The sequence below is a fragment of the Ziziphus jujuba genome, chromosome 6 (genome assembly GCF_031755915.1).
Source record: "Ziziphus jujuba cultivar Dongzao chromosome 6, ASM3175591v1".
Taxonomy (NCBI): domain Eukaryota; kingdom Viridiplantae; phylum Streptophyta; class Magnoliopsida; order Rosales; family Rhamnaceae; genus Ziziphus; species Ziziphus jujuba.
The window spans coordinates 7,458,077-7,474,771 of record NC_083384.1 but is presented as its reverse complement, the minus strand read 5'-3'; the positions used below and the strand labels follow the sequence as shown (position 1 = coordinate 7,474,771).

General features: G+C 33.2%; 1 protein-coding gene across 1 annotated transcript; it reads left to right on the top strand.

The window, feature by feature from the left end:
• The first annotated feature begins 5,770 nt into the window (after positions 1-5,770).
• On the top strand, positions 5,771-16,140 carry LOC107434979 (disease resistance-like protein DSC1). The gene is made up of 6 exons (XM_060817848.1): positions 5,771-6,206; positions 11,007-11,071; positions 11,351-11,522; positions 11,660-12,237; positions 15,387-15,443; positions 15,553-16,140. Exons 1-6 carry the CDS (start codon positions 5,771-5,773, stop codon positions 16,138-16,140), a joined length of 1,896 nt encoding a protein of 631 aa, XP_060673831.1.
• Positions 16,141-16,695: the final 555 nt, after the last annotated feature.

The window sequence follows — 16,695 nt, the reverse complement described above, 5'->3', positions numbered from 1 at the left end:
TTGTAAGTTAGTGTTTAATCTTATATTCTTTGGTCCCTAAATTTAGTTGCTAATATTTTATAATCTAATACTAAGGAGTAGTAAATTTTCTTTTACGTTGAAGTAGTGTGTTAAACTTTTCTGCTTTGAAGCTCATATAAATATAGAACTTCTCTTATCAAGGAATTCTGAATAAATTTCTTGTTGTTCGAGTTGTTGCTTTAAAGCTTTGCCTTATATATACATATATATATATATATATATATATATATATTATTTTTAATTGGTTGAGAAAGAGTTTGTTTCAGTTTTTTTTTTTTTAAATTTTCCATTTAAAAATTATATATGTGATACACATATTGATGAGTTCTAGCTAGACCGTTTATTATATCATAAATAAGTTTAATATATATATATATATATATATTAATACTTGTCTTTTTTGTTTAAAATTAATGAAGAAAAAGATAGGAATAAGAGTGTAGTACATAAAAAGAAGAAAAAGAAATAGGGGGAAGGTTTGCCAAGCTTAGTGTGAAAACTAAAATAAAGGTGGTGGTCGAAGATAGAGAAATTGATTGGAGCCCAGCAATTTGAGCTAATCAAAATAGCGTATAATATAAGCTTGGAAACAAAAAAGCAAAAAAGAGAATAGAATAATATAAGCTTTACTTTTTTTTCAAAATGAAAAATATTTCAAACTATTTTTTCCTGAAACATAAACATCAAATTGAAAAAATATTTCAATTTTTTTTAATTTGAAATTAATAAAAAATAGTGAAAACGAAAGGATAAAGAAAAAAAAAGGAACTGAAAAGATTCGAATATGCGTATTTTAATGAGTTTAGCTTTTCATTCAAATTTGATACAAATTTGATAAAAACAAATTTTAATGAAAATTTTTGATATTCCAAAATTAATCTTATTTGTTAAAAAAATAGATTGAAATATTTTATATATGGGATATTTTTGAAAAAAAATAAATTGTATTATTTTTTTTTTCCTTTTATTTTCATTAAACAACAATTATTATCAATATTTTGTTTTTTTTTTTTGCTTTCATTTCCTTTACATTTATTTAATCATTCAAACAAAATATATTTTTTTATCCTTTCTTTATTGGAAAAATCACAGACTCAACCCATAGCCTCTATATTGGGTATATTAAAAAAAAAAAAAAAAAAAAAAAAAAAAAGAGTCATTTAGGAGAGTTTTCAAGTTCGAGACATCCACCACCGAGTCAGCAAGTCTGTTTGTCGATAAGCCATTCTAATGGATGGTCCAGCTCGTTCGAAGCTTCAAACCTCGAAGGATTTGAAAATAGTCATGCCGTGTGCTCCACGCACTCAGGTGGATGGACCACAACAGATTTTTCCGATTCTTCTTCTCCTGCCTGCCACCCCAAAGGCCCGGTCAATGTCGTTAATTTCAGCTTCATGAGAATACTCTGCAAGAACATAGAAGCGAATTATTACCAAAAACAATAAAATAAAATAAAATAAAAAGAACATAAGATGCCACGAAAATGATTCTACCAACGCTATCACCATCTACTATAGCAACATCCGATTGGCAATCTTTTCTAGGCAGCACCAAAATTGATTTTCCATCAGGTATTTGAAGGGGCAAGACCATAATATAGCTTTGGTGAAAAACAACAGGAGCCATCAATTCGTTTATTCTTTGATTCCATGCAAAACAGAAATTTTGCATTTCCATACCCTTTTGAGTAAAATAGGAGCCATCAATGTGTTTGGTCTGCTGAAGTTTTTTTTTCTATGCATTTCACATATTCTGTTTCAGTCGCCCACAGCGAGCATAGAAATGGCATAACAATGTACTCATAAAGCTTTTATTACCAGAAAGAGAGTAGCTTGATAAGAGCATGACTAACAAGGTTGCTCATATTAATTCATGAAATTAAAAAGTAATTCTTTGTTGGGTTCCAAGCATATTATTCTTCTTCTGGAAAACATTATACAAATAAATAATAGTTAGTGACAGTTTAATATTGTCTGTTAATTTAAAACTACCATTCCAAAATCTTAAAAAGCAGATCTTTCAAATGCTGGAGAGTGGAATTTATGACTTCTAAGACAGACTGCATTTATAATAACTAATTCAGAGAAGAAAAAAGGGGCAGTAGTTTATCAATAGCTTTTGGTTTTTGACATGAAAAGTTATTCACTGCTGAAAATTTGATCTTTTAAGATGATCTCATCGATACCCCAGAAAAACACATCTGCTATTAAATTTCCTATAATTTTGTCTACTATAAAAATAATAACACCTCAAAAGTTCAATGCATTTGATAATTGTCCAAATATCAACAACTTAATGCAGATTAAAAAGTACTGTCAATTTGTTGCTTTGCATGAACGAAGGCTTGATCAATGGATTAGTCTCAAAATTTGCTAATTTAACTTGCTACCAGTAGTAAAAGGAGAGCGTATTGGAATGGAGAGTAATGGTCCTCTTGAGTAGTATGAAAGTTGGCTGAAAGTAACAGCAAAAATGTGTCCTCAACAATATTTAGAAATTTCTGGATCATAAATTATATTCAAAATATGTCCACAAGACAAAATTACAATAGAAACTGTTAAACTAATGTAGAATTGTTAAGTTTAGCAGTGAGACCACATATATGTAATCTTTTATTACTCTCTTTTTTTGGCTTATTAAAAAACATTTAAAATGGTAAACAAAAACAAACTGACATTGACTCCAATTGAAAAAAAAAAAGTCTTAATTTTGGAATTTTTTGAAAGATTCTTTGTCATTGCATTGCTCCTTCCAAGAAAAAATTAAAAAAAAAAACTTTATTTTCTTTTCCAAACAAAAACAAACTGGTATTATCTCCATTTGAAAAAAAAAAAAAAGGTCTCAATTTATTTGGAATTATGATGGATGGAATAAAGGTGGTGATCAAAGATAGAGAAATTGTAGCACTCTGTCTTCATTGGCAGATTTATTGCTTAAAAAAAAAAAATGTCTTAATTTATTTTCTTTTCCAAACAAAAACAAACTGATATTATCTCCAATTGAAAAACAAAAAAGTCTTAATTTATTCGGAATTATGATGGATGGAATAAAAGTGGTGGTCGACAATAGAGAAATTGTAACACTTTGTCTTTATTGGCGGAACTGTCACTTTGTGGTCTATCAATCCAAGTGGATGGAGCACACGGCATGAGGCTTTTCAAACCCTTCCAGGTTTGAAGCTTTGAGTGAATCGGACCATTCATTAGAATGCCTTATTGACAAATAGACTTGCTGACTCGGTGGTGGACGTCACGAACGTGAAAACTCTCCTAAATGACTTTTTTTTTTTTTTTTTAAAATATCCACCAATATAGAGGCTATGGGATGAGTCTGTGATTTGTATTCCTCCATTTGAAGTTTCTTTTGGCTTAATGCAATCCTTATTTCCTAAATAAATAAATAAATGTGTACAGGATCAAGAAACTTATATCAACACTATATTTGGATTAAAAGGAGGATAGAAAAAGAGAGGATAAGCTTAATGAGGAAAATAAAGGAAAGGAAAGGAAGAGAAATATTTATTAACAATTATAGTTTGGATGATTAGTAAATGTAAAGGAAATGAAACAAAAAAAATATATATATTTATAATTATTGTTGTTTAATGAAAATAAAAGGAAAAAATAATTAATGCAAGTTATGTTTTTTCCAAAAATATTCCATGTACAAAATATCTCAATCTATTTTTTTTAATAAATAAGGTTAATTTTGGGATATAAAAAAGCTTCATTAATTTTTTTTTTCTTTTCTATCAAATTTGAATGGAAAGCTAGACTCATTAAAATACACATATTCTAATCTTCTCGTTTCCTTTTCTTTCTTTTTTTATCATTTCATTTTCACTAATTTTAACAATGCAGACAAAGAAATTGAATCTTTTCCTTTCTTTTACCTCATATTCCATCAATCCAAAAATAATGCAAAAAACCTTGTTCCAAGGATAATTTGAGGTTAAAAATTGCGAATGTCTGAGCTCTGCATCTGCAATTGTGCTTTCTCATAAAGTATAAGTCGCATTGACTTACAAGCAATTTCAATTTTAATTTTGATCCCCTAGCTAGCTCTTAAATATAAATTAACAGCATTAGAGAAGGATGAGTTTTAACTTATAATTTATGTGTAGTTTGGTAACTTGTTGGTTTTTGACTTTTTTGTGATTTGTTCACTTCAAATATTAGTCTATGTTAGTTAAATGGTTAAAGTTTGTTCTTTTTTTATTATTTATTTTTTCTATTAAAAAAATTCTTTTTTTTATTATTATTATTAATGTTAACTGATAAAATTAACACGGTTTCCGACTCCCTTTTCCCCTGCTTTCCTCTAAAACAGAGTGAGAGAAACACACAGCATTTTGGGTAAGCAGTGAAGATGGTTTTAGAACTGTTGTGGGTAGGCGACTGTTGAAGACACAGTAGAAGAGAGCAAAACGGCATCGGAGAACCTAGCTGCAGCAACGTCGTTGGAGGGCAAGGGTGTGAGGAACAAAGGTACATGTAGTTACCAAGCTTCCATTCAATCTGTTGCTAATTTATAATTGCTTTTGCTTGTGGATTAAGATTTGCTGCAGGTTATAGACATGGCTGCTTCATCATCTTCTTCTCAAGAAAAGTATGAGGTGTTTCTCAATTTTAGGGGCGAGGACACCAGCGATGGTTTTACTTGACATCTTTATAATGCTCTGTGTCAAAAGCATATCAACACATACAAAGATGATGAAAACCTTGAAAGTGGGCATAAGATATCAGAAATTATGGATGCAATTAAGGAATCTAAGATTTGCATAATAGTTTTCTCCAAAGATTTTGCATCTTCCACATGGTGTTTAGATGAAGTGGTTCACATACTCTAATGCAAGAGAGGTGGAAATGATATCATACCCATTTTTTATGGCATAGAACCATCCATTGTACGGAAACAGGAGCAAAGTTATGCAGTATCATTTGGTAAACATGAACAACATTTTAAGGACAACATGGACAAGGTGCAGCATTGGAGGGTTGCTCTTAGTGAAATGGCTACTCTTAGCGGTTATGATTCAAAGAATACAAGGTAGCTCTCTGTATCTTATTATTGATTTTATCATATGTATATTATAAATCATCACATATCTGCTAGCTTTAAGAGACTAAGGAGCGGAGTTTATTGTTTATTAAACCATGGGAAAATATTGGAAATCCATCAATTTTAACTAACCATGTTTGATGACATTTTCTCATTTCATTTTTTTTTTCTTTAATAAAAAGTGAAATCACAATTGATAGCACTATTTCATTTTTAATAGATCGGTAAGTGCAACTATAAAATATTGAATAGAAATTTAAATCATCTAGATATCTAACTAATAAAAAGTATTAAAATTAAAACCATTTATATTTATATTTATTTCTTTTAAACTACAAACATAATATTCCTCTGTTTCTAACAATTCGCGTGTGATGATTTCTTAACTATCTAGGCCTGAATAGAAGTTTATAGATGAAATTGTTGAAGATATTTTGTCGAAGTTGTCTAGATACCCATCAACTTATGATCATTCCAAGCGGGGCTTGATTGGAATTGAAAATCATATCAAAGAAATTGAATGATTATTATGCATTGACTCAATGGATGTTCGCACCATAGGTCTTTATGGCATGGGCGGTATTGGAAAGACCATCCTTGCTCTTGCTGTATTTCAAAAGTTATCTCATCATTTTGAAAGTTGTTACCTTCTTTGCAATGTTAGAGAAGAATATGAAAGCATGGCATAATGGAATTGAGAAATGTACTTCTTTCCCAGCTTTTCTATCATGAAAAAACTATTCCAAGCTTGGAATCAACTCATCCTCAAGAAAGACTCTACCGCACAAAGGTTCTTATAGTTTTAGATGATTTGGACGATGCAATATCCCAATTAAATGAATTGTTACCTAAAGGGTACAAGTTTGGTGCTGGAAGCAGAATTATTGTCACAACTAGGGATGCACAATTGGTTAAATCAAGGACAAATAGAGTTTACGAGGTTGAGAGGTTAAATGATGTTGAAGCTCTTAAGCTCTTCCGCTTACATGCTTTTGAAAATAATTGTGGTCTTAAAGGATATGAAGCTTTATCAAAAAATGTGGCCGATTATGCATATGGCAATCCATTAGGTTTTGAAGGCTTAGGTTCTTCACTTCACTCCAAAAGCATTGAAGAATGGAGAGGTGCGTTGGATGACCTGCAAGTAGAGCCAAACCCAAAAATTGAAAAAGTGTTGAGAATAAGTTTTGATCAATTAGGCAAAAAGGACAAAAAAAGGCTACACTCCCATCCAAGATGTGTTTCTTGACATTGCATGCTTTCATGACAATGGAGTTGATAGAAAATTTGTAGAAAGCATAATACATCAAAGTGGTACAACCAAAAAAATAAGTGATCTCATTGATAAGTGCTTAATGATTGAAGATTACGGCAGATTGTCCATGCATTCTTTAATACGACAGATGGGTCAGGCAATTGTTTGTGATGAGAACAAAAAACCTGAAAATTGTAGCAGGCTATGGAAAGCTAAAGATGTGTGTCATTTATTGGAAAAAAGATACAGTAAGTACATTTATTATTTTGTGTGTATATATATATATATATATGTAAACATCAGTCTTAAATAAAGTTCACGTTACTTTACTAAACTAAAATTCATCCTTAATGATCGTTGGATCATATGAAAGGCTAGAATTTAAAATTCAAAAAGTGATCAAATATAGGTTTAGTGACATACTAAAATCTTATTTAGAAAAAGGTAACCCTACCGAGGTCGGCGATTAGTAAATGTAATTTTAAATCTTAATACTTGATACGATTCAAGAATTAAAGAAGACCTCATTTTGATCCTCATATTAAGGATTTTATTTGAGCATGACTATACATATAAATATACTAGGTAGTAGATTTCCTTTATAAATTGTATCCTTATCTATGACATTTGGTTTAAATTTCAGGGAAGCTCTGAAATTAAAGATGTCAGGACCCGTCCAAAATTCCTCACCGGAATCCTAGACAAGTCCTGATCCCAGGGAAACCCTACCGGATCCTCCAATGGAGAATCCGACAGAACCTCCCCTAAGGGTTGGACTTACCAAAATTTTCCTGCATTGAAAATACACTTCTATATACACCACCTTATTCCTCCCACATTACTACAATTTAAGTTCCACAACTGGCAGCACTTCGATAACAAATTATATAAAAAGGCATATAATGGAATTAATTTAGTAAGTAACCAATTAAAATATACCATCACAGATTCTGGTCCACCCACACTACCCACTTAGTGCTGCACATGTCAATTACACTTTAAATATCGTGTTACAAATATGCCAATGCGTAACATAGAAAGAAAGATAAAACAACATCACATTAACAACAAAATAAAAATGATAACAATGTTTTAATGATAATGGTATTAATGTAACTTGCCTTAGGGCTATGGTATTCCCATACATGCATTAATGTAACTTGCTCGAGGGCTATCACATAACCACATCTGCCCAAGGGCTATCTCACCTACCCAAAGGCTACCATTTGCCCGAGGACTATTATACTTGCCCAATGACTATCTTTCTTGCCCGTAGGCTGTTATACTTATCTGAAGCTATCATATGGTAGTAATAATAATATAATAACATCGATTAAGAATATTGGTAAGAAATTAAATCACAATTAGATAACATAACATAAATACATAAAATCATATCTTAAAATCCATAGCATAAAATGAAATATGCACGCTCGTAATGGAGATACGTACAATACCTTCTGACATGCTACATGATCCATGATTCCAGCTGTCGTCGGCACTTTGCTACCAATACAAACCAGGATGGTTGCCTATATTGGCCGTCCGATCCCCTGGACTCGTAGGCAACATGATTATGGAGCTAGCTCTACATGGACCACATTGGTTCGCCATCTCTGTATGGTGCGGTATATGCAGTATAACATCAAACAAGATAACATACAAATATATGTACGAACATAAAAAAAAAATAAAAAAAAAAAACTTGATGCACCATACTATATACCAGTGGTGGCCGAAGGTACCCAGCATCCCGAGCACCGACTGACAGAAGATTAAAGAGAGAAACTTGCATACGGTTGCTTCGGCGTCCCGACAGTGCCGCTGCTTAAACCGTCATCCCGGCCATGAAGGGGGGCGGCTTATGGCCAATATCAAACTTGCCTGCCCTCGGTCCAATGGCAACTCATGGGAGACATTACAACTTGCGCGCTTATTATAATCACATATATAGTACAGAACACCGGTACGTGTATGGGTGCATCTAAAATAAATAACCATATTTATTATTAAAATATGCAATTTTTCCAAAATTCACCGTAGGAATTATACCATTTTTCAATTTCACCATCTCACATTTTTCTTAAATAACACCAGCATAAATCCACCAATAATAATATACAAATAATTTTTCCCCAAATCATAAAATCAATTAAATAATATTCCAAGGGCATAATTATATAATTTGAAACCACAAAACTTAACCAATATTTTCCTTGAAATATTTAAAGCCAAATCATGCCCTACAATACTATTAAAATCCAAATACACTTAATTAAATGAAAACACCTTGCTCATACATAATGCATACAATTAAATCACAATAATAAAAATCAAGAATTCCTTGATAAACCAAATTTCCATTTAGCAAATAAACATAATAAAATTTAAATCATAATTTCATAAAATTAGTCTCTTCCACAATAATTCAATTCAACACAATTTGGCATTTTCAATATAAATAATAACTTAGATAAATATCCAACACATAAAATTCATTCTTCAAATATTTAATTAACACAAAATATATTTAATTGAACAACCCAAAATATAACTATGAGGCAATATATATACTAAATCAACATAACTTAGCATCACAAATTTAAATAGCAGTTTCTTAAATATTAAACACATATGATCTAATAAATTCTATATAACGAATATATTTAATTCACATTAAAATAACACATTAAAATCAAATAACAATATCTCTTAAAATTTAAAACATATATGATATACTTCAAAATTTTGAATGATATAAAATACATATATATATAAATGTCTTGATGCACACAAGTACATAGATATATATATATTCACACACACACATATATATCCACATATATATAATTATGTATTTTCATATAACATCACACATCTCCATATATATATATATATACATATATATATATATATATATGCTGATAACAATACATATAAATATATTTATATATATATACATACATATATGCATCCTAAGTTTACCGTACATGTGTATATATATATATATATATATCAATCTATACACATGCTAACTATAATTTTTGTATAATAATTCCAATCAACATAACAAGTAAACTCACAAAATCTATAACAATCCTTTTACACCTTCTACTTAATATTATCAACATTGTCCACTCTAATTTGATAGAAAATCATATGAACCCGTATGGCCTAAACTGCAAATTTGGGATTTTTCAATATCTTGACAATTAATTCAAATTAACCATTCCTTTAGCCTCTAACAATCATTAAGAACCCAAATGTAATGGCAATTGGCTAAGGACTTGTCCAATCTCTATCCAATTTCAACATAAACATAACCTAGTCCCATCAATGGCAACTTACTCACTACTCAATTATAATTCACATTCTAGCTACCAACTTGAATCTTATGATGAGAGCATCAAGATGATACCTTCAATTGGTCCAACTGCCATCGGAGGTCACCGGAATCCTGCCGTGAGGTTGCTACCGAAACAGGTCTCTTGTCATATCTCACAAATGAGCCAGATTTGAGCCAATCCAAGCTTGGAAACGGATTCAGGGGGCCCAAATTCATGGGAAAGGACCAGTCACGCCGCCGGTAGTTGCCTGAAAACTGGTCAACAGGGAGGACGCCAGCCGTCGATGTTGGGTGCCTATCCCAGCGCGTCCGTCAGCCAACCAGCCAGAGAATCGACGGCTGAGCTCGCCTGGCCATGGGCCGTCCCATGACCTGGCGCGTGTGGCCGTCCAATGGCCGGAAGAAAAGACGCAGACCCAGAGAGAGGGACCCGTCGGGAGGAAGAAAAAGAAGGATTGTGGGGCTGGGTCCCTTTTTTCCCATGTGGAGGAAGGAAAAAAAAAAGGAAAAAGAAAAAGGAAAAAGGAAAAAAGAAATAAAAAGGAAATAAAATAAAATAATTAAATAATAATAAAATAATATTATTGTATAAAATAATAATAAAATAATATGGTATTTAACCATAGTTGACATGTGGCATCTCACCATTGTGACACATGGCACCTTTTATTAAATCACACGTGGCACACTGTTCATATATTTAAAAATAATATCAAAATAATACTGTATTTGAAAAACTCTACAGGTCCATAACTTTCAAACCACATGTCTAAATCGGACGTGCCGCTACTCTACGGACTCGTGTCGATGAGGGCTTCACAACCATGCATGAGTCAAAGCTCAACTTTACATGAACAAAAAGTCAACTCCGACACCCCTTAGACAGTTTGGACCTCAACTTGTTTTGCTCACAACTTTCAAACCGTAGCTCCTTTTCAACATGCTACTAGTATATGAACCCGTGACAACATGTACTTTTTAATGGTACCTCTTTTCGGTCAACGACGGTCAAACCCTGTCAACCTTGGTCAAATTTGAGAAATTTTCGGTGTAATTCGGGACGGAGTGTTACAGAAGGCATGTCATTGAATCAGTCCAAACTTGAAAAAGATGTAAATGTGAAATCTTCAGTGGTGTTCTAAAAAATGATCAATCTACGATTACTAAGAATTTACTCCAATCATGTATTTTTCTATGGGGAGAAAGAATTGTGCAAAAAAATATATCTTCCTTCGGAAGGTATTGAATATCTTTCTAATGAGTTAAGGTATTTGCGATGGGATTTATACCCTTTAAATTTTTTGCCATCAAATTTTAGTCCAGAGAATCTTGTTGAACTTGTTATGCCTAAGAGCCAACTTGTGGAGCTATATTGGAATGAAGACCAGGTATACTATCCCTAGCTTAATTAATTTATATATATATATATATATATATGTATATACATATATGACTAAGTCACAATGTTCTGATTTCAATAAAATGTGAATGCACATGGTGTAACGTATAACTCCGAATAATACATCTCATCAGGTCTAGTGGAACATGAATCCCCACATTATTATTCAGAATATGATGTCAAAATTACAGGGTATATATATTGTATTAGATTATGTAGTTGCAATTTAATTATTAAACTTTTTTTTTTTTTTTTGGGTCTGTGACAGCCCATTGGGAAGTTGAAGAAAATCAATCTTAGTTACAGTGAAGGTCTTATTCAAATACCAAATATGAGTGGGGCTATGAATCTTCAAAGTATAGATCTTCAAGGTTGTACAAGTTTAATTCAAGTTCCTTCATATTTTAAGAATCTGGACAAGCTTCAGCTTCTAGATTTGGGTAAGTGTGAGAACTGAAAGATGGCATAGAAAATCTTCCATTGTATATAAGGGATTTAACATTGTCTGCGTCAGCAATAGAAGTATTGCCCTCATCATTTGTGTGTCTTTTGGATCTTAGATATTTAGATTTGACAGGCTGTAAGTATCTGAAAGATGGCACTGAAAATCTTCCATTGCATATAAGGGATTTAAAATTGTCAGGGACCGCAATTGAAGTATTGCCCTCATCATTTGTGTGTCTTTTGGATCTTATATATTTAGATTTGGGAGGCTGTAAGGATCTGAAAGATGGCATAGAAAATCTTCCATTGAAGATAAGGAATTTAACATTGGATGGAACAGCAATAGAAGTATTGCCCTTATCATTTGGGTGTCTTCTGGATCTTAAATTTTTAAGTATGAGTGGCTGTAAGAATCTGAAAGATGGCATCGAAAATCTTCCGTTAAATGTAAAGGATTTAAAACTATCTGGGACAGCAATAGAAGAATTGCCCTCATCATTTTGGTGTCTTTTAAATCTTGGAGTTTTAGATTTGAGTGGTTGTAAGAATCTAAAAAATGGCATAGAAAATCTTCCATTAAATATAATTATATTAAGACTGTCAGAGACAACAATAGAAGCATTGCCTTCATCATTTAGGCGACTTTTGAACATTGAATATTTAGATTTGGTTGATTCAGAAATCCGGAAGCTGTACAAAACATTTCGATGGGTATAACAGTTGAGTTAAATTTGTTTGGGACAGCAATTAAAACTCTACAAGAAAGCATTTGGAAGATGAGTCGTCTAAATAGGCTGTTTCTTAATGATTGCTTAAACCTAGAAAAGCTTCCAGAAATCTCGGATAGTTTAACTTCACATCTTGGACCTCTAAGTATAACTGGTTGCACGAGATTGAAATTAATACCAGAGCTTCAGCAAGTTTAATGTAACACCCCGTCCCAAAGTACAACGGAAGTTTTTCAACTTTAACCGTTGACTTTGATCGTTGACTGTTGACCAAGGGGATAAAAGTTGACTTTTTGTTTCAGTTGGAATTCTAGGTTGACTGAGGTACCGTTACGAAGTACACGTTGGCATGAGTTCGTAGAGTAGTAGCACATTGAAAACGGAGCTATGGTTTGAAAGTTATGAGCAAAACAAGTTAAGGTCCAAACTGTCAAAGGGGTGCCCGAGTTGACTTTTTATTCATGCAAAGTTGAGCTTTGACTCATACATGGTTGTGAAGTGCTCATCGATATGATTCCGTAGACTAGTGGCACGTCCGATTTGGACATGTGGTTTGAAAGTTATGGACCTGTAGAATTTTTCAAATACTGTATTATTTTAATATTATTTTTAAACGTGTAACGATGTGCCACGTGTGACTTAATGAATGTGACCATGTGTCACCATGTTGAGATGTCACATGTCAACCATGCTTATTACCAAATTATTTTATTGTTATTTTATGTAATAATATTATTTTTAATATTATTTAATTATTTTTAATTTATTTTCTTTTTCCTTTCTTTTTCTTTTCTTTTTTCTTTTTTTTTTCTTTTCCCCACGTGGGAAAACACCTTTCTCCTCTTTTCTTTTCCTTTCCTTCTCTTCTTCTTCCTCAAGCCCGTCAAAAAACCAGCAAGGAATTCTCTCTCTCTCTCTCTCTCCTTTGACTCTCTCCCCCTCTCTATTTGACAGACCGTTTTGGCCGGATTACAGTGGCCGAACGGCCACACGCGCCAGCCACCGGTGAAGCCCAGTCCCCCGTGACCCCAACCTCCAGTTTTCCTGGCCAGTCGCCGCAGGACGCGCCCAGATCGGGCCGGTGAAGTCGGCGGCGGCGGGTTAAGTTTTTCCGGCGATTCTCTCCGTTTCCGGCCAACCCAGCTCGACCCATACCTTTATTCCACCATTTTCGACACCTCTGAGTCCATTTCCGGGGTTAGATTACCCAAAATCCCCACCGTTTGAGAGATCCCTCAAGTTTAAATTCGGCCGAAGCTTTCCGGCCAAATTCTGGCCACCACCGGCGGAATTGGGGTCGATGGAGACCGGTAATGCGATCCTCACTCCACAAGCTTCGATTCGGAGCACGGGTGAGTCATGGAATTAATCTCATGGTGGATCTTAGGTTAATTGCGTGCTCCAGGTGAGTGACCCACCTTGAAAACTATTTTGGGCAATTAATTATATTTATGTTGTGTTAATTTGATATTTGGAATTTATGCTCATGTGGTGTATTTTAAATATAATCGGGAAAAAATATTATTTTATATATATATTTATCCATTGGTACTAAACGGAAATTTTGGGTCATTAAGAAATTCCCGATTATTATTTTATTATGATTAAATGGTATTTATTACACATGAGCAAGTATTTTCAGTAATTAATTGTGTCTGGATTTTATATTATTTTGGACATAATTGGTTTGAATATTTTAGAAATTATTTGTTTAAATTGGTGGTTTAATTTTCATAATTATGCCCGTGGTATATTATTTGTTGAACCGCGTGTTGCAAGAAAAATTATTTTTATTGGTTATCGATGTTTTCGTACCGAGTTTGTTAAATGGAAATATGTGGGATGGTAAATGTGAAAATTGTTATATTTCCCACGGTAATTTTGGAAAGAACGGTACGGTTATAATTGATTTAATAATTATTTTAGACGCACTCATACAGTATTGGTGTTCTGGTGTATGTGTATGTGGTTTAGCGCGCAAGTATTATGTCTCCCGTGAGTTGCCATTGGACTGTGGGCAGGCAAGTTTGATATTGGCCACAGCCGCCCCCCTCCTTGGCCGGGATGACGGTTTCAGCAGCGGTACTGTCGGGATGCCGAAGTGCCGTTTGCAAGTTTCTCTCTTTAATCTCCCCGCCAGTCGGTGCTCGGGACCCTGGGTATTGGAGGGCATCACTGGTATATGGTGTGGTGCGTCAAGTACAAATTTTTCGGATAGAAATTTCAAACCCCAAAGAGTACAAAAATTATTTATTATAATTTATTACATTTTATTTATATTTGGGGTATTTATTTATTTATTTGTTGTTTATTAAATTATTTGATCCCTTAGTTTTCGGGAAGTACGAATATCGGGTTTTGTGAAAATGTTTTAAAAGGGGAACATTTCCAACGGAGTGAATAGTGAGGATTTTGAGAGAAAATATTACTTCAATTGTTTATTATTATTTATTTATTTAATTGTTGGTATTAATTAAATTCCTTTATTTGTTATATTATTAATATTAAAGGTGTTCAGTAGTTAGGGTCACTCACTGAGATGATTAGCATCTCACGTTTTTAAATTCCATTCCCCTAGGTCCAGGTTGGGAGACGTTGATCGTCCGGGGCGAGCCCGACGTTTCAGTTAGTTGCCGAAAGTCCAAGAAGTATTTCTTCCCTTTTTCCTCTTCATCTTTTATTACTTCTTATCTGCCATTGTATAAATTCCACATTTATTTGTATAATGCTCTGTATACTGTATTGGACATGTAGTTGTTATTTATGCACTGAGTGGCTGTTATCCTTTGAAGTACTGTAAATTTGTGGAATCAATTTGTAGTATCGTGGGAGGAATAAGGGGATGAATATAGAAGTGTGTTTTCAGTGCAGGAAATTTGTGGTAAGTCCTACATTTAGGGGAGGTGCTGCCGGATTTTCCGTTGGAAGGTTCGGTGGTATTTCCCTGGGATCAGGGCTTGTCTAGGGTTCCAGGGAGGAATTCTGGACGGGTCCTGACATTTAACGTATTTGTATGCAAGAGACTGCGCATCTCTTGAGACAATATCAAGTTGGAGGGATCCCAAATATCATGAATTAGATGGATAAATAATTGGATCTTATCATTTTAAAAATTGTCTAAAACTGGATTAGCACACACGGACCAACATAATTGCTAATCGTTTACGCCGTAAAATTCCTTATATTCAGGTTCGTTCGTACTTTTATTTATATATATAGATATACATATAAGCTCTAATAATATTTGAAGTGGATGATTTTTCATTGTCTTGATTAGGTTTTCGTCCATGTTGTATAGGATATAGCATGTCTTGACACGGTGTATCCAGGAGATGAAATCCCAGAGTGGTTCAGCCATCAAATTGATTATGGGAACTCACTCCATTTCCACCTTCCTCCTAATTGGTTTCATGATATTAATCATCCCCGCTTCAAATTTGTTTATTGCATTGTTTTGTTAAATAGAACTGGGCAGAATGCTTTCCTCGGATTTGAATCCAAATTCAAAACCAACATGAACCGTGATGACCGTCCTTATGTTTATCAGGCACCATTAGCAAGCTTAACGTTGGGTACCATTTGTCCAGATCACGTCTTCATGTGTTACTGGGAGATTGATTTGATACGCGTATTTGGGGCAGAGTGGTCCTGTGTTCACATCAATGTCATCGAGGCTTCTTGCCGTGCGGTTATAGAGGGAGAAGGTGTCATCAATTGGGAGACCAAAAAGTTTAGGTTGGAGTTGGGAAATACGTGGGATACTGCAGATAAAAATAAAAAAAGATTTGGTGAATTTAGTGGTCAACCCAATGCATACCAAGACAAAGTTGTGTCACGTGATCCTCAAATCAATTCCAAGAGAATCAAGGCCTCATCAAATGATTAGGTAAATCAGTTTTACACATTATACTCTTTATTAATTAACTCTCATTTGAATCTACACAAATAAGACGTATTTAATTGAAAATAAAGGAAAATCATTGATTCCATTGACATTGGCTTGTCTTTTTGTACCATGATAATCCTTATGTGGGGCATATATCAGTACGAATTCCGTATTATAATTTTTTTTTTTTTGCCATTTTTATTTTTCTTTGTAGGAAAAGCCTTATTGTTAGCATTTATTGACAAGTGAGAAAATCAGACCCAAAAAAAAAAAAAAAAATGTAAACAATGATATTTCTAAATTATTTACGATGCATTTTACATGGTTATACATATCTACATTTCAAAGGACTTTTTCTGGTTGCTAGATGCATATGCTATATAAAATACAAATATAATAGATGTTAATTTTTCATGCTTTTCTCAAAAAATAAAAAAATAGAGGAAAAAAGATTCCTGGTTTTGTGTTATTATCTTCCAAGTGTTTGATAAAATACAGATATGATAATAAATAAATATATATATATATAGTTTTACTTTATTAACAAGACAGCAA